This window comes from Trachurus japonicus, chromosome 7 (assembly GCF_045865225.1).
Source record: "Trachurus japonicus isolate A0001 chromosome 7, Traja_1.0".
NCBI classification, from domain to species: domain Eukaryota; kingdom Metazoa; phylum Chordata; class Actinopteri; order Carangiformes; family Carangidae; genus Trachurus; species Trachurus japonicus.
In genome coordinates, this window is record NC_140913.1 from 30,067,331 (window position 1) to 30,086,283 (window position 18,953).

Sequence of the window (18,953 nt, forward strand, 5' to 3'; positions counted from 1 at the left end):
AGTGAAGCAGATAATGTTTTTATGTACATGAATATAAAATAAAACTCTCCCTCAATGTACAGTATGTGGTGTCTGTTGACTGACATTACATTTTACTGACTTCATTAGCCTACTGTTTTTATCCACTGTGGCTGTTTAACAGACACTGATGTGTATATATGGAAGAGTATTAGGGGCACTCATGGAGAAAAAAAATAAAGTTGATTTTTTTTTCCCATTATGCACTTCAAGAAAAAAGTCAAAATGTTGAGAATAAAGTTGAAAGCCAACACTAAAGCATATGTACGGCTTTCTAAAACTTTATTCTCAATATTGTATTTCGCCTTTATTCTCAACATTTCGACTTTTTTCACCGCATGATGTAATAACATGTAATAATTTTGTATTAATCTGTCACATTTTGTACTGTAATAAAATTCTTGAAAGCAATTTGCAATAAACTTTGGCGCATTTTGTAATAAGTTGTTGCATAATGCACCAAATTATTACATTTTCTTCATAAGAAAAAGTGCAACACCCGCATTTTGTAATAACTGATGCAATATATAACAACTTCTTACAAAATGCGCCAAAGTTTATTAAATATTGCGTTCGAGAATTTTATTACAAAATGTGGCAGATTATTAAAAATTACATGAGTTATTACATGAGGTAAAAATACATTATTGCATAATGTGACACTACAGACCCTAATACTCTTCCACAGATATAAGACACTATTTAGACGGAAAAAAAACATACCATCCGGTTGAGCTTCTACTCTCAGATCAATGGTTTATTAATTTATTGTCCAGCTTTTATCCTTCGTTGAATTGCTTGTGCTGGTTTAACTTCACAGCTTGCAGCCACGATAACACAGATTTCAAATGAGTTACAACCCAGACTAATCTAGACACACACTGACACTTCAGCTTTATGATTGTGTGCAACAAACGCTTCCAAGAGAAAGTCTCAGTATTTGGAGAATATAAGGTCGATATGTGAAAGTGTGTGAGAAAAAACAAACAAACAGTGTGTGTGGTGACTGTGGGTGTTGACTTATATCTCCTTCATCATTCAGAAGACGATCTCCAAACCATCTCAACACACAGGTTTGAATTGGTTGAATAGTTTCTGTGGATGTGGATCAGTTCGCCACAGATGTAACAGATTCCTTTAGGTGCGTGAGCTTCACTATTATAAAAGATGTTGTTGTGTTTCCTTCAGACGGCGAACGCGGGCGAGGCGGCAGTCAGAGGCACCATGGAGCCCGTCTCAAAGTCAAAGTCGATCAGAGTGTGTGTGATCGTGCTGACGCTGCTGGTGGACGAGCCGGTTCCCATCTGCCGCTCCTGAAGGCTCTGGAGGTAACTCTGCCAGGAAGACGGGGAGGGAGACACAATGATGATGAGACTGAGACCACACACTGTCATTCACATCATCATTATACACATCATTTACTCAGGTAATGTCATCATTTTGAGGTGTTGTTTTTACTTTATACTAACATATAGAGGGAAATACTGAACTTTTCCACCAGATCATTTATTTGGCAGCTCTACCTCTTAGGTTATTATAGGTTTATGAAATATGCAATAACCTCTAGTGTTTTTACTGGGTTGTTTGTTTGTTTTTAAAAAGGAACTATGCAAGATTTGCACCTTAATTAAACAGCTTTGGAGTAATTGTGATGGTTAAATGACTTGTTACGGGGAGAATGGAGGCTCTCTGTCTTCCACCTGGTGTCACTTGGCCCAAAAAACCAACGAGATGAGATCTAGGACACATTGATCATGCAAGGTTGTTTTTTTGGGCCAAGAGACACTAGGTGGGAGGCAGAGAGCCATTGAAACATCACAATTACTCCGAAGCTGTTAAAGGGATAGTTCAATATTTTTGACAAATTGGCCCATTGCCATAATCCCTATAGTTTTAGAGGTTGGTTTAATTGTCGGTGCAAGCTATTTTTTAGAATAGCAGAGCAGAGCCGCAAGCTGCTCAGAGCTACGCTACGGAGGCTAATGGGATTTCTTGATTTCCCTCATCAAACTCATCAAATACACAATCCAATAGAGATAATAATGGAAGCTTGCGGCTCTGCTCCACCGTTCTAAAAATAGCTTGCACCGACAATTAAAAGTAACTAACCTACTGCTATGACTATAGGGATTATGGCAATGGTCCAATTTGCCAAAATGTTGAACTATCCCTTTAAATTAAAGTCAAAATCTTGCATAGATCCTCTTTAAACCTGTGTGTTCTTAAACATTGTAACTTGTTGAATGTGTATTTACATGTGAAACAGGAACAATAAAGTCTATATCCTAATTCTACTCCTAATCTAGATCTAAAAGTCCAAACCAACATATATAAATATATATATAATAATAATAAATAAATAATAAATAATATATTTAAAATAGTAGCTGCCTTTTGGTTTTAGCTCTTTTGATGATAAGATAACTGTTTAAACCAAACATTTGCTGGTGAAACGTGACTGTGAGACACTACGATGAGACATTTGAAGACGTCGTTTTCAGCTCTTGGAAACTGGAATGAACATTTTTCACTGTTTTTGTTGTTGTTGTTGTTGTTGGCATTTAAAGGCAAAACATTTGGTTCGGTCTCTGGACCCTGAGGACGCCTGACGGACGCCGACTGACTGACCGACCATCTGTCCCCTGGGTCACAACAAAACATGGTGAGGCAACGTTTTGTTTACACGCTGCACGAACCTGGAATAACCTCCCATCATGTCAGACAAACCACGACTCGGAGCAATTTTAACTTTAAGATAAAAAATGTTCTTCAATTTCACAGCCTGTGAAGACGACTTTCTTATTCATTAAACTTTAACCTTAAACGTTTTCATCTCGGTGAGTCTTATCTTCTGCTTTTACCTTTTATATCTTTTTTATATCACTTCCTCTTTTATTATGTTTTACATTTCACTGCTGTGTGAAGCACTTTGATTTGCCCTTGGGTTGTGTATGAAAGGAATTAAGCTCACTCACTGCCCTTCATGGGTGCAATAATCCTAATGCACTAATGTAATTTGTCTTTTTACTGCAATTTAAAGACTTGTACTTAAACTTTATTCACTTCTTAACACATTTAGTAACAGAGGAGCAGAAAGAAACTGGAGGACGTGTTTTAATCTGGGCCACTGACCGGTGCCAGGACGTCTCCAGCGTAGCGTTTCAGAGGTGGAGGTCCGCGCCGACGATGTGACTGAGGTCTTCGCCTGGACTCTCTGTTTCTCTGCTTCTTGTAATGTTTCATCTGTTTTTTATCTGCAGCTGGGGAGAGAGAAGGGAGGAGATCACATGTCGATCCAACAACATCACAGAGGAAGGATGATGTAGTTTAAAGGGAGTGTTCGACATTTTGGCAAATTCTCCTATCACCATAATCCCTATAGACACAGCAGTAGGTTCATTACTTTTAATTATCGGTGCATGTTGTTTTGAGATCGGCGGGGCAGAGACGTGAGCTGCTCAGAGAACACAATGGAGGTGAACGGTACAGGTCCCCTGTCCCTCATCAAACTCATCAAATACACAATCTAACAACTCCAAAACGCTCTGGTGGACAAGTTGTGACCTGCACATTCACCACGCTATGAGATTATAATTTATAATCACGTAACATTACGACACATGACATGAATACTCTGAACTACTCGCGCTTTTCAAATCACTCCGCCCAGCAGCCGTGTCTGGAATGTAGTTCTGGCTGCATTTGCCTCTAAAACAACTCTGTCTTGTAATGTTACATGATTATCTCATAACGTGGTGAATGTGCAGGTCACAACTTGTCCACCAGAGCGTTTTGGAGTTGTTGGATTGTGTATTTGATGAGTTTGATGGGGACCTGTACCGTTCACCTCCATTGTGTTCACTGAGCAGCTCAGGTCTCTGCCCCGCTATGGAGCGCCGAAGCGGAAGCAGGAAGTAACGTCGCCATGGGATCTCAATTCGGAAAAAGTTTCCATGTTAGTGAACGGGAGTCAAAGTTTTATTTCGTGATCCGATTGAATTGTGTCATGAGAAAAAAATATGACCTCTACCTGTTTAAAACATCACGTTTCATCCCGAGAAATCAGCAGTTTATCGCAAAACGGCAACGGAAGAATGTATTTTGTGTGAAGACGCTCTACGGACTACAGATCTGGTGTCCCACAAAAAATACGTCACCAACTGACACGGGAAAGGGCGGCATGTGGTGACGTCACCTACGCGACTTGTAGTCTTTCTGGTTACGGATTCTTCGGAATTTTATTTTACAATAGCTTTACTACAACAAACTGCTGATTTCTCGGCATGAAACATGATGTTTTAAACAGGTAGAGGTCATATTTCTTTCTCATGACACAATTCAATCAGATCACGAAATAAAACTTTGACTCCCGTTCACTAACATGGAGACTTTTTCCGAATTTCCCGAATGACAACAACTGAAAACTTTCGAAACGTAAATGTACAATTCCACCGGAAATGCAAAACCGACTTCCGGTTTTGACCATAGATGACGTTCGGAAACTTGTGGATACGGATTATGCAGAATTTGCCAAAATGTTTAACCATCCCTTTTAAAGTGAAAATGAGCTTAAACTCACCTTCTGTGTGCGAGACGCCTCTGGCTGTGAACCTCCACTGCACCAACAAACCGATGAGACTCAGCGTGGGACAGATCGCAGCGATCGTCCAGTTGAACCAGCACAGCGGCCGCGGCGCCACTTGGCAGAACAGATCGAACACCTGACCCGGCAGCACGGAGCTCGCCAGCAGGTAATCCACGCACAGCGTCACCGCGGTCGCCCCGAACACACACGTGTACAAGATGCTGAACAGTTTCTGCCACCGGAGCGTGAAGACGGCGGAGACGGCGCCGGCGGCCAGCACCGTCCCGAGAGGCAGCCACACGGGGGAAAGGCTGTGAAACTGTCCGACCGCCACCAGCACGGCGAGGGCCAGCGTGGCGCCCAGCTGCAGGCCGCTCAGCAGGAGGCCCAGCGCCGACACCAGCATCGTCATCAGCCCGCACAGCACGCCCACGCCCAGGCCGATGCCCGCCTTGGTCTCCATCGCCAGCTGGACGCCCAACGCGGGCTCCTTGTGGTGGTACAGCAGCAGGACGGCCGCCGTGCCGGACAGGAAGCCGGAGAAGAACATCACCATCTTGAAGCAGCGGTATCCTGGAGGAGACGAGACGGGAAGAGAAAAAAGGTTCAACACAAAACAAATCCAACACAGCTGCTGCTCTGGCTCAAACACTTCACAGGGAAAAAAAAGTCCAAACACAAAGAAAAAGAAAAATCTCAACTTTTAACCCTCATGTGGTGGCTGGGTCTGTTTGACCAGAGGGCCACTAGGGGGCGCTTTAAAAATAGGGGGTTCCTCAAGTTAAAGGGATAGTAGCATTTTTTTTAAAGTGGGGTTGTATGATCTACAAATAGCCCCTAAGTACTTTAATTGCAGTAGAAGACTCTCTGCACTCCTCCCGTTAGCAACGCCAGCCCATAGACCTGCCCAGAGATTTACAACATACAGTGTGAAGGAAAAACACAGTTTTTATTTGGACCTAACCAACTCACGTATCCCTCCGGCCCAGGTTTAGCGCCCACCGATCAGCAGTTGGTTAACTCCAAATAAAAACTGTGTTTTTCCTGCACTTTGAGGGGCTGGAAAAATTTTTATTATAGTGAACAATGGAACTGTGTATTTTTTTTCAGGTAAAACCTCTTTTAGGCCACGAAAATAGGCCATTTCTTTGGGTCCATTCACAACAATGTATGTTGTAAATCTCTGGGCAGGGCTATGGGCTGGCGTTGCTAACGAGAGGAATGTAGAGAGTCTGCTACTGCAATTAAAGTACTTAGGGGCTATTTGTAGATCATACAACCCCACTTTAAAAAAATGCTACTATCCCTTTAAAGAGGAACTATGCAGGATTTTTAGCTCAACTTTGCTCTTTTTTTTTTTTACCTTAATGAAGCAGCTTTTGAGTAGCCTAATTGTGATGGTTTAATAAATGACTCAACTTTTTTCGAGGGAGAATGGGGGCTCACAAAATCTTTACATCCCCTAACTGATCCCCTGACGCCGGGCCTGCCGGCCTGCAATGCAAATTTCCCTTTGGGGACAATAAAGTTGAAGTTTGAAGTTTGAAGTCTCTACATCAGTCCAAATATTGACCATATTCTTGATATTATTTATATCATCTATGGGTAAAAGCAGTTTAAAATAGGCTACTTAAATACAGTACATAGGGAAAGTATTCAGACCCCCTTTGATCTTTCACCATTTGTTATGTTGCAGTTTTATGTAAAAGTTTTTTTTTCTTCATAAATCTACACTCACCACCCCAAAATGACAGCACAAACACAGAATTATAGAAGTTTTGGAAATGAATTATAAAAGAAAAACTGAAATACCAGTATCAGTATTCAGACCCTTTGCGTAGGTCATCCAGGTGTCATCAGTCTCTTTTATTCATCTTTGAGCTGGTTCTACACCTTCATTTGAGTCCAGCTGTGTTTACCAGCCATTAAATAGTTTGGACATGATTTGGAAAGACACACACCTGTCTAAATAAGACCTCACAGCTCCTAGTGCATATCAGAACAAAACGAGATCCATGAGGTCGAAGGAACTGCCCCAAAAGCTGCAGAGACTGTGTTTTGGTAAGACACAAAAAAAACTGCTGCACTTATTGTTTCTAAGAGCATAATGGCCTTGGAAGTTTGGGTCAACCAGGACTCTTCTTCCGAGAGCTGAACAGTCAGGGGAGAAGAGCCACGGTTAGAGAGGAAACCAAGAACCCAAAGAAACAAATGGCGAAAACTTGAAGGGGGTCTGAATACTTTCCGTATGCACTGTACAACCCTGCCTGAGGCAAACTGTACTGCATGTATACTAGCAATGTATGACACACACACACACACACACACACACACACACACACACACACACACACACACACACACACACACACACACACACACACACACACACACACACACACACACACACACAGTGAGATAGGGCAGCGAGCTAAAAAACGAAACAAAAAAACAAATCCATTATGACACTTTTATTCTAATCAGAAGCTAAAGGGCAAAAGTTCAGCCTGGTTTTTGTTTGAATCAGGAATCTGCTGTAATAAAAAAAAAAAAAGAAAAAAGGAAAGAAAGAAACAGGCACAGATTCACTGGGATCGTCTGAGCTGCTTGGATGAGACTGAGAGTCAGAAACTACTGAGATATACTGTAGAAGTAAATCTTGTTCCAGTGTTCGTGTCCAACTCTGACATCTGTCATAGCTTTTGCTTTTTTTAATGCAATAATTCCCTTAAAACTAAAAAATCTAAATGCAGAGCTCCTCTCTCCACCTGCACCACTGAGACTGATGTTTTCCACAAAATGTATTAATCATTTACATCCACCAACTTTCCCACAGGCCACGAAAACCTTGATTTGTGTGAGTTTTACTGGGAACTGTTTACATAACGTCACATGTGGTGTTTTTTTTTTTTTAAGGGAGAGCAGGTTCACAGGACACACGACACACTCGACCTTTTCTTCGGTAAATCGCTGATTACTCAACCTCCAGCTCTAAAAACGTGCTGCTACATGCCAGGGCTGGCCCAAACCTCCACAGGGCCCTAAGCAAAATTTTATCAATAATTATTGATTATTTACACACCTACTATGATCTTATTTCATTTTTCTAATCTTTCATTATGAATCATCATCTTAACCTGGCTTGTTTTTTTTACTCCATCGATGGTTTTTAATCTGAAATGCTACCAAATTCTGCCAAATGTGCAGCTTGGGGCCTAATTAAAGGTACATTGTGTAGGAATTCCTCCCATCTAGCGTTGCGGTTGTATATCGCAAGCAACTCAATCGTATTTTTCATGTTGCATTCACGTGAAATTGGGCAGACGGCAGATGGACGACAGCCACTGCACGTAACGGCATAAACAAGCCTCTATGTAAACAAGTGGTCCGTCAGCACGAGGCAAAACAATACACGTGACACAATATGTTGTCATGGCGATGTCGTATTGTTTACCTGACCCACGTTTTAACCGGCTTTCTCTTGACTTCTGTGACTAAAATGACATCTGGTTTGTTACCGACGGCCGTCTGCCCGACTGCAGGTGAATGCAGCATCAGTGTAACAGTCCATTCCTCCTCACTGCGTTACGGCGGTTAATGAAATGAAAAACATACTTTTGAACGAAATAATCGATTTGCGTGAATAGACAACAGGAGAAGTTACACAATGTCCCTTTAAAGTCACAAATTAAACCAATAGACAATGCATTAATGTGTTAATTGCATTAACTGCTTTTATATTTTTGGTTTTATATAAACTGCAACAACAATGTGAAGTCCAACAACAACAATTAAAGATTTTTGCAATAAGAAGGTGCTTGGTTCGCTTATGCTTCGGGCCAAAGAAGCTGTTTATAAACAGCCCAGTGTCAGGGAGAGAGTCAAAGCAACAGGTGGCTCCTCATATTCTCTGCCTCTGTCTCACTCAGACACAGTTTTCCTGTTCCCATCTGCCTCATCTCCTCCAGCTTTGGGCTGCTTATCCACCCTAAACCCCTGGCAGCCTGCAGACACCTGCCACACGGGGTTTAAGGCGTCAGGTGAGCTAATGAAACATGTTGAGTGTGTGTGTGTGTGTGTGTGTGTGTGTGTGTGAAAACAGCAGTGAGATGTTGCAGTAGTGATGTCAAAGGACCAGATGGTGAGACGATGATGATGATGATACGCACCGAAGAAGCAGTAGATGAGGCCGAATGAAAGGCAGACGGAGCAGACAATGGTCGGGATGAGCTCATACTTCATGCTACTGAGCTCCAGCGTGCAGATGTCCACTAAGTCGCCTCCTGCTCCTGGCCTTTCTGTAGCGTAGTAGACTGAAGTGGCTTCCATGGTGGAGGAGGATTATTATTATTTCTCTTCTGTTGCTCTGCTGTTGCTCGTCTGGACGCAAATCAGCTTTGTTCATTGACGAGGGGAAACTGCAGCGTCCTGCGTAAGGCATCCAGGGAAAGAGGAAACTCGTACAACACAGTTTCCTGCAGTGCACCTGCAAAACAGAAGACGAGAGTGTTTTCAGCTCTGTGGCAACAACATAACAAACATAAACTCAACGCTCTGACATATATTAATCATTGAGTCTTATGACCGTCCAGTGGGGAGGAAACCGTGTATTACATTCAATACGATGAGTTATTTATGATTAGGAATATTATGATGAGAGTTTATAAGGTCGCTCCCACGTGCAAACATCTGTTCGGGAACCAGCAGCAGCGAAGGAAACCGGGGTTCCCCTCTGAGTTTCTCTTTCCTGCAGCTCCTTTTGTTCGGGAGCAGGATGCAGATAAGGAAACGACCTGCGGTGGCTTCGCACCAACCACCGTCATCCAGGCTCATTGTTCTGGGAAACGAGGTTCAGCACCGTGTTTACTGGACGACTTAACAAAAGCAAACAGCTCAACACTGTTTGAAAATATCTTGAAATATCTTTGAAAATATTCTCAAGTGAAGTCTGAGAGAGAGAATAACAACCAGTGATGGAAGAAGCACTCATCTTTTACTTAAGTAGTAGTAGTAACACCATGTTGAAGTACTTTGTTTTATGTTATACATTCAAAATTTAAAGTAAGAAAAAGTACGACTGTATCAACATCAATATACTTAAAATACCAAAAGTAAATGTGCAAAATATGCTAAATGGACCTTTTCAGAGTAATCCATATTTGATTATTGGAACATAATAACATATGTTTTTACATCATTTTGATGTAAGGGCTGGTAAAGTAAAGTTTCCTGAATAAGTAAAGAAATTAAGGTTTACACATTAAACATAGTGCAGTAATAAACAATATTTACCTTATAAAACTGTAGAACAGACGAATAAAAATAGCGGGAAAAAGAAATACTTTAAATTATCAAGTCCAAGTGAATGTGCATACGCTCTTCCATTACCCATTACTTACAAAAAATCAATATGAACTTTGTTTTTCAATGAAATTGTCCATAAATCTCAGTGAACAGTGTGAAGGCATGAATCATGTTTACAAACTGCAGCGGCAGCGTGAGTCACTGTGACGACCTTAAGCCTTTCAGGCTGATACACGGTCAGTAAATGGACTTAGAGGAGCTTTAGCAGGTGAGTGATCCTCCCGTCTGCTCATGTCAACTACTGTGTCCTTTTGTAAAGGTGAGTGTAGAGACACACAAAAACACTTTCTACACTTTTACACAAAAAATGAAGAATGAAAATCTGCTGAATGAACTCCATTGATATTGGTGTGATATGTTTTTGTTAAATTCTGACATGGAAATGTTATTTAAGTAACTTTATTCTGCAAAAAGTGAGAATATTCTCATCTAAACGGATCAAAAACTTCTAAACAAACATGTATAAGTATAATAACATGAGAAATGAAGAGGTGATATTCATGTGGCCTACCTGGAGAGAGACATATCTCCTCGGGGATGAAGGGGAGCTTTACCCGAGGACAGAAAGCGTCTTCATCAATAGTTTCCAGTAACCCCAGCAGGGACCGAGCTGTTACAGAGTTGGTTCAGGAATCTGTGAGACTCGGAGTCGGACGCTCTCGTCTGTGCTCATGTGAACAGCTGACGCCTCCGTCCTAAAGAGAGAGAGAGGGAGAGAGAGAGAGAGAGACCATCTGCCCTCAGTGACAGGACGAGGCTGCTGCTGCTGCTGCTGCTGCTGCTGCTGCCAAGTCCAAGGCCGAGAGTTCAGCTCTCACTACCCATGATCCCTCTGGAGCCTCCGCGTTATCGCCTCACAGCTTCGTTTCACTCAGTGGCACTTAACATTAAGGTCAAAGGGAGTAAATAAATATCACTGTGGATCCTGATCTGACCCTTTTAAAGAATCTCATTCAACACATTTGTCACTGGATTTATCATTTATGACATATTTATGGTCTGTGACACATAGCTAGAGATTTACTTCACTACCTCACGTTTTTTGGCAGCAGTGGTCTGTTGGATGGATTTTAGTTTTATTCATGTGTCCCTGAAAGATGAATCCTACAGGCTTTGGTTCCTCTAGTGCAGAGGTCTTCAACAGGGGGTCTGTGACCCCTAGGGGGTCCGCAGAGGTGCTGCAGGGGGGTCATGAAACCTTTGGTTGATTATACAATTTTGTTTGTTTTGTTTTTGTTTCCACATTTATGCTTAGAATAAAGATGTCAATTTGAATAGCTTGTATGCATGATTATCATTTAATTGAAAGACATTGTTGATATTGACAATGGTATCAGTTAACAAGGTATATTTATAAATGGCAGTGGCACGACCATGAATATACAAACCTGTGTATCAATTGAGTAGCTGAGTATTGAATCCAGGGTACGTTAGGCTACTAGGCCTCGTTTAATATAATACACAATTTTATAAATATTTAAAGTAGGGGGTCCCTGCTTCATCTCTCTATCAGTTTGGGGGTCCTTGGCCTGAAAAACGTTGACGACTCGTGCTCTAGCGCCTCCATGAGGTTGGCATCATCCGAACTTTCATCTTTATACATGTTTTATTCTTTATTCATATTGTGACAAAATATCTGCAAATTACACCTCCCACCCACTTCAGCTATGCTTCATGATAATTTGTAAATGTTGGCTCATTAACACATGTATAGGCTAATAATGGTATGATGTTTGTATTTTTTATGTATCTGTGAAGCACTTTTTGAGTCTTCTCTGTGAGAAGTGCTATATAAATAAAATTTTACTTACTTACACTAAACGAAGAATGAATATGATGAACATTACAACTGCTTAAAACATGTAGATGTTAGCATTGACAACATCGCAGGGGCGGCTTCAGGTGGGACTAGGAGGACGGTTCTTGATTATTGGAAAAAAATGACCTAATTGTCCAATATTTTTGAGGGCCAACAATAACTTTTCACCCTCACATGTCACCCCTGGGTGTGGCCAACGACGCTTTTGTTTCAGACTGAGATGCAGGTGGTCTAATGCGACACCTAGTGGCAGAAATGATCGATTACAGAATCTCTGACTTGTTCGTTGACAGTTTGTTTGTTAGATGACGATTGTTTCTTTTGTGGATAACTTTTCTAAAACACATTTTTTGCAGGTTGAATTAAGCAGAACTGTTGATAGACATCACACTGATATAAAAGTGGAAGTCTCCAGACACAGTCTGCGGCAGCACAAACAGCTTATAAACCCACATCCAGACTTATGGCCTGAACACAACAACAGCAAATGTCAAGGGGGAGAGAGCAGATTAATAATGACAGCAGTGATCTTCATATAACTGCAGGGACACTGAGGCGCAATAAAGGCTGGGATAGACGGTGAGATGGAGCTGTCTGGCAGCATTAAGTTCTTCTTGTGCAAAGTGTAATAACGACATCACCAGCCTGTAGTTCCTTTCATCAGCTCGATATGTCTGTCTACTGTCTGCTGTAGAAGATCAAAGGAGGACACGCTGCTGAAAAGTCCAGGGATCGGGTAAAAACTGACAACGGTGCTTTGTGAGAATAGACGAGCAGCTTGTTTGGTTTATTTTTAGCTGAGGGAGCAACTTTAGGGGCGACGACAGCAGCAGCAGCAGCAGGGTCCATCGTCCACGACTTTGGTCCAGTTTGTTTTTGTTTCATTGTCCTGTTTTATTTTTGTTACGCTGTTTTTTCCAGTGTCCAAACACTTTACTATTGTTTACTTTTGTATACAAGCCTCAACATTAATTGTTACGTAACCAACATTTGCCACATGTATACTTGTAATGTGTGATATTCAAAAATCCCAATAAAGTATTAATCATGAAAAAAATGATTGCTTTGATTGCCTGCATAATAATTTAGATTTGGCTGTGGATCCCCTGCCCATCAACCCATCAACCCGTCAACCAGTCAATCATATCAATATCCGGTTTGCCTGTCCACCTGCTGGCTTATACCAACATCCCTTGCTCTTTCTTTTAGTTTTTTTTTTTGGATGTTTTTATTTGAACTTGTATCATAAGTATTTTACTCTATTTATTGCACCCCGCACTTTCTTTCTTTCTTTCTCTTCTCTTGGATTTGTTTGCCTTTGTTGCTGTTTTATTGTATATTATGTACTGTGTATGGATGTTTTACATGTACATGGCAGCTGTCAAACTCCCTTGCCCAAGACAAATTTCCCCTGGTGGGATTTGATTTAATTTGAGATTTATCTGCTGATAATTTTACCTAAAGGAACAATATAAAGGGTGAAAACTACTGAAGCCATGAGGAGATCAACTACAGTATAACTGTTTCTGTGCTATAATGGACTTGTATAATGTATTATATTTATTATTTATTGTGAATTATTCTTGTTTTTTGTGGCCAAACACTCCACCCTCCTGCATATGTTGCTATTGTTGTTGTTGTTGTTGTTGTCCTTCCTATAGCTGGTACTGTATATATGAGAGTATAACAGAGGAAAGTCCTGCCCTCTAAGGATTTATAAAACATACATTTACAACACACTATTGATTGCCCCGTTGCTCTCTGAAATATCAGAGGCTGGAGTGGATTCATGAGACCTCTCTCTCTCTGTGTGACGCTTTATGACATTTTTGATTGCAGAGCAGAGAGTATTGATCACAGCTGAAACATTTAACCTCTATACATGAAATGTGTTTTCCACCTGAGTGGTTTGCAGACAGATTAAATGGAGGTTACACTGACACTATGGATTTTATGATGATATTTATCTTCTTCTCTTTTTGGACCATTCACCAAAATGATCCGTGAGGACTTTTATAACGAACGTACAGAACCTGATGCTTTGTAAAGCCTTAAACTCATCATCAAATAGAAAGATACGGGTGATCAGATAATAAATCCTGCATGAATAACAACATGTCTTAGATAAAATTAAAAGTTGATGGATATTTTTTTCTGTAGGTGATACTATGAGACACTTTCAGTCAGACATATGGATGTTCAGGCTTCTACTTAATATACAGGATTAATGCACAGACACTGTGTTTCCAGCGTTATCAATCCATTCACTTCAGAGATTATTCATGGAGATGTTCCCGTATCCCTCTGCTTCACATTATGCAGGCGCATGATATACGACATGCATGCATACATACATGCAATTAGCTACTGAATTGCAGAAACAAGTAAAGACCATTTCAGCTCCATTACAATTCCTGTGTGTGTTTTTTTTTATTTAATTTACTAGGTTCTTAAACAGGGTCATTACACCTCACACAGTTTGGTTTGTCTGAGTGCTCCCTCCTCTAAAATGTCTGTAAATTAAACATCTGAGACTCTATATTATTGACTGAAAACCAAACATGCACTGAGGCTTCGGAGAAGTTCAAAGTACGACTTGATAACCACCGATCAATGTCCAAATGTTTGCTGTGGCTGTGAAGACCAAAGATTTCCTCATATACACTGAGACGTTCATTCACAGAGGCTTTCAATGTTACATCTAAAGATGAATACAAGTCTCCTGACATGATGACTGTGCTCAGTTTTAAAGGGATAATTCAACATTTTGTCAAATTGGCCCATTGCCATAATCGCTATAGTCTTAGCAGTAGGTTCGTTACCTTTAATTGTCGGTGCAAGCTATTTTTAGAACGGCGGAGCAGAGCCGCGAGCTGCTCAGAGCTACGCTACGGAGGCTCATGGGATTTCTTGGTTTCCCTCATCAAACCCATCAAATACACAATCCAACAACTCCAAAACGCTCTGGTGGACAAGTTGTGACCTGCACATTCACGATGCTATGAGATAATAACAGAACATTACCAGACAGAGTTGTTTTAGAGAGGGAAATACAGAGACTGCTTGCTGAAAAACTGCCCCCGACGGGAACGCGCATCAGCAGTTTTGCATGAATTTACCTCAACGAACCTACTGCTATGACTATAATGATTATGGCAATGGGCCAATTTGACAAAATGTTGAACTATCCCTTTAATATTTGTACTGAAGCTATTGGTAAGTAAGTACTTTACTACAACTCACAAACACAAAAAAGTTTACTGAAGTGTACCAGAATTCAAATTAAATTGAGGCATTCACAGTTTCACAATTGTCACGTGATCTGGTGATGCAGAGTATTTCAGATGAACTGAAGGGTCAAGTTCACATATCATTGAAAGCCCACCTGATTGCCTGACAAACCTTTGAAAAACTTAAAACTTAAAATATCTCCTGTTTTATGAAAATATTTGATATTCAGAGTACAATACAAAGTTATGTTGTATTATTTTAGCATTGAATAAAAATAAAAACAGGACAAACTTGTTTGTTTTTAGTCCTTTCTAAAAAAAAACTGTACAATCAACTGTGACAGTTGATTGTTTTTATGGGGTTTATATCTGGTATCTTTGTGTTAATTTACCAGCTGTAGCCTTATAAGAAATCAATATGACAGCACTATTTAATCTACTGTATATCCTTTAAGCTGAGAGTAGCTGAGTAAATGTAGAACTATTAAATTATGTTCCTGCAATAGGTCAAAGTTTTTCTGCTTCACCAAAAATCCTATCATCTTTTAGAGTGAAGCAAATTTACTGCTTCAAAAAACTATACACCACTCATCAGTCATAAGGAGCCAATCCCTTACATAACATGGATATAATGAATCTGGTATTATATGGTTGCTGCAAACATACACAGGCCGTTCTCTATTCTATCCAAAATCAATTAACATGTTCAAAGACAGACAAAAACAAACACTGAACTCATACATGTTCATATAGCTACTGCTGCTCTCACTCATCCACCATCACTTGAATCTACAGCCCAGGATAAAAGCTTGGGCCGTATCCATAGCAACCCCTCTCCTAAGCTTCTCAATCAATGGGGTCTGTGATGCTAATAACCTGCTGCTCTCACCCTAAATGACTGTGTATGAAAGGTCTAACACTGACATTCAAGAGCGTACACAAGATGTACTGTTTCGCCGTCTCTTTATATTACACCATATATACACACTCTGACAAACGTGCTCTGGAGACGCTGGATTTAAACCTGAGTGGGTGGAGGGGGGGGGGGGGGGGGGGGGGGGGGTTTATGATGCTTCCCATGAAAACAGGGGAATAAATGGAGGATAAACTGAATAAACTCACATGGACAGTAGTAGTTGTGCCACGTTGTTAAAAAAAAATACCAGTGATGAAAAATAACCATATAGAAATACATTATTATTTTCTTCTCTTCAATTTTTTCCATGACCATCCTCCACCATAGTGCAGTATAAGATCCTGCTGTCTCGTGAGACATTTTAGAGGTAAATGCAGAGACTGATTGCTGAAAAACTGCCCCCGACGGGAACGCACATCAGTGTTTTTTCATGAATTTACCTCTAAAACAAATCGCAGCTCATGGCTCTGCTCCGCCGTTCTAAAAATAGCTCTCACTGACAATTAAAGGTAACAAACCTACTCCTAACACTATAGGGATTATGGCAATGGGCCAATTTGCCAAATTGTTGAACTATCCCTTTAAGTATTTTAACTTTTATTATTATTATTTACCTACAGGAAAACACATAGAGCAGATTAGCATCAACTTTTCCTTTGAGAGCACTGGAATAAAGTAATGGATGCGCTAACACCGATCTCCTGCTTTGTGCCTCGACAGATTCTGCTCTCAGCATTATGTAGTTTCAGTGAAGACGCTTCAAGAACCAAGACATTAATTCAAACGCAGGAGCATTAATGGACAAGAAATAATAAACAGTCTCTTCAGTGCAGCATTATGGGCTTTCTTAAACAACACAACACACTCTGGCCGGCCTTTGATTACTCTGTATGTGATGCTACTGAGCACACAAGAGCTCTTGACAGATGCAGTGGATAAATTATTCAGTCTCACAGACGAACTGCTCTTCATTTTGTCATCATCAAAAGGTATTAAAAACATTGTGCACTAGTTGTCACCTATCTGTCTGGCTGTTACTCGTGCTATGACTTATTCATGAACTTAAAAATAAAGCTCACTGCGTCGTAGGCTAGTGGCTTTTTCAGATTCAGACACACATTCAACAGAACTAAGTTAAATTCTCAGGTCTCAGTAGATATCTAAATGATCTGAGGCTATTTTGTCTTTGATTGTGCCACATTAGATGCAAAATACAGTATCACAGATCCAAAGATAAAAGTCGATAATCGTAGCACCTTTAAAACCAGAGCCATAAAAGTACTTTTTTCTCTTTTTGCTAGGATCATTACTGTACATGTGTTTCTAACTTGGTGAGTTTGGGAACAAAAGGCTGAAATTCAAAGGGTTTTATTATTATGAGCAGTCAAGTCATCAGTGTCGATATGACTGGATTATTTGATAGCTCTTTTCACTGTATCATTGGGTGAAATCACTAGGCTACGTAAGAAGCACACCCACAACAATGCATCTGTTTTATACTATGTCATATGTTAGTTCAAACCAATGGATTATCTGTATTAGTCTAGTTCTAGTTATCCCCATTACGCTGGATGGCGCATAGGGCAGCAACAAAGTCCCTCCACTTCTGTCTGTCTTTGGCCATCTTCTCGATGGTTCCCCAGCTCTGGTGGTGCTGTTGTAGTTCCTTCTCTATAGTCCTACGCCATGTCATTTTAGGCCTCCCTTTCTTTCTTTTGCCTTCTGGGGTCCAATGTAGAGCGACTCTTGGGATAGCGTTGGTGTCCATCCTGAGGACATGGCCAATCCAGGACCATCTTCGCCTAGTGATTATATTGTACATGTGATCTTGTTGGGTAATGTTGAGAAGTTTATTGTTTGAGATGGTCTTGGGCCAGAATATATGTAGGATTTTGCGCAGGCATGATGTGTGAAAAGTGGATAGTTGGTGTATGTCACTTTCTGTGGTCTTCCAGCATTCCGCACCGTACAGTAGTGTCGACAGTACGCAGCTTTGGTATATCCTTAGTTTTGTTTTTGTTTTGTATTGGCTTGATTTCCAGATTTGCTTAAGTTTTATGAAGGCTGTACGTGCTTTGTTGATCCGGTTTTTAATATCCTGGCTTGTTCCTCCATCGTGATGGATGATACTTCCAAGGTAAGTGAAGTGATCTGTATTTTCCAAGATCTGCTCCTCCATTTTTGTATGTGTTGGTGTATTAATGTTGATAGCCATGATTTTAGTTTTATTGATGTTTATGATTAATCCAACCTGTTGACCATAATGTTGCAGTCTGTCTGTCTTTTCCTGCAGATGCGTGTGCGTATGTGATAGAAGGGCTAGATCATCCGCAAAGTCAAGGTCTTCAATGTTAGAGTGGAGGGTCCACTGAATCCCTCTTGACTTGTCTTCTGTTGTTTTCCTCATGACCTAATCTATAGCAAGATTGAAGAGTAATGCTGACATCACACATCCTTGGCGGACACCGGATTCTACCAGAAAGCTGGTGGTGTTAGTTCCTAATGTGCATGAGAAGCCGTTATAGAATTGTTGGATAATATCAAGGGGCCAATTAGGGCGCGGAAACGTTGAGTGACGGGTCCAAGCAGCTCCGTGGACAGCTGCTTCGAGGCCAGTGGGCGGGTTCTCGGCCGGCCAATCCAACATGGCGCTGTTCAGGCCGCCATATTTGAGTCACAAAAACGACTCCCCAAAACCAATGGGTGACGTCACGGACGCTACGTCCATTCTTTTTACAGTCTATGGATAATATTGACTATGTGGGAGGGGATGCCATAACTTCTCATGATCTTCCAGAGACTATCGCGATGGATGCTGTCAAAAGCCTTTTGGAAGTCAATGAAGTTGATGTAAAGCTGCCGTTGCCACTCACTGCACTGCATCTGTATTACCCCTTAGCAAAAAGTAGTATACTTGAAGTTCATTTTATTAAAGGGATATTCCGGCGTAAGTTTAACCCATGGTCCAACGCACCATGACACCGAGTTAGACCCATGGATGTATATTATATTATCTTATAA

At 40.8% G+C, this 18,953-nt stretch overlaps 1 protein-coding gene across 1 annotated transcript; it reads right to left on the reverse strand.

Annotated features, from left to right (window-relative positions):
- Nucleotides 1–754: 754 nt before the first annotated feature.
- Nucleotides 755–10,740, reverse strand: LOC146985047 (transmembrane protein 198-like). The gene is made up of 5 exons (XM_085782780.1): nucleotides 10,479–10,740; nucleotides 8,773–9,089; nucleotides 4,598–5,176; nucleotides 3,151–3,278; nucleotides 755–1,352 (listed from the first exon to the last, which is right to left on the reverse strand). The coding sequence occupies exons 2-5, from the start codon at nucleotides 8,930–8,932 to the stop codon at nucleotides 1,203–1,205; spliced, it is 1,017 nt and encodes a 338-aa protein (XP_085638906.1). The 5' UTR covers nucleotides 8,933–9,089; nucleotides 10,479–10,740; the 3' UTR covers nucleotides 755–1,202.
- Nucleotides 10,741–18,953: the final 8,213 nt, after the last annotated feature.

What these genes read in the sequence shown, in the direction of transcription:
- LOC146985047 (XM_085782780.1), bottom strand. Translation starts at nt 8,932, where the DNA reads ATGGAAGCCACTTCAGTCTACTACGCTACAGAAAGGCCAGGAGCAGGA. An exon ending in CCTCATCTACTGCTTCTTCG is followed by an intron (nt 5,177 to 8,772) that starts GTGCGTATCATC and finishes CGTCTCCTCCAG; the next exon opens with GATACCGCTGCTTCAAGATG. An exon ending in CTGGAGACGTCCTGGCACCG is followed by an intron (nt 1,353 to 3,150) that starts GTCAGTGGCCCA and finishes TCTTCCTGGCAG; the next exon opens with AGTTACCTCCAGAGCCTTCA.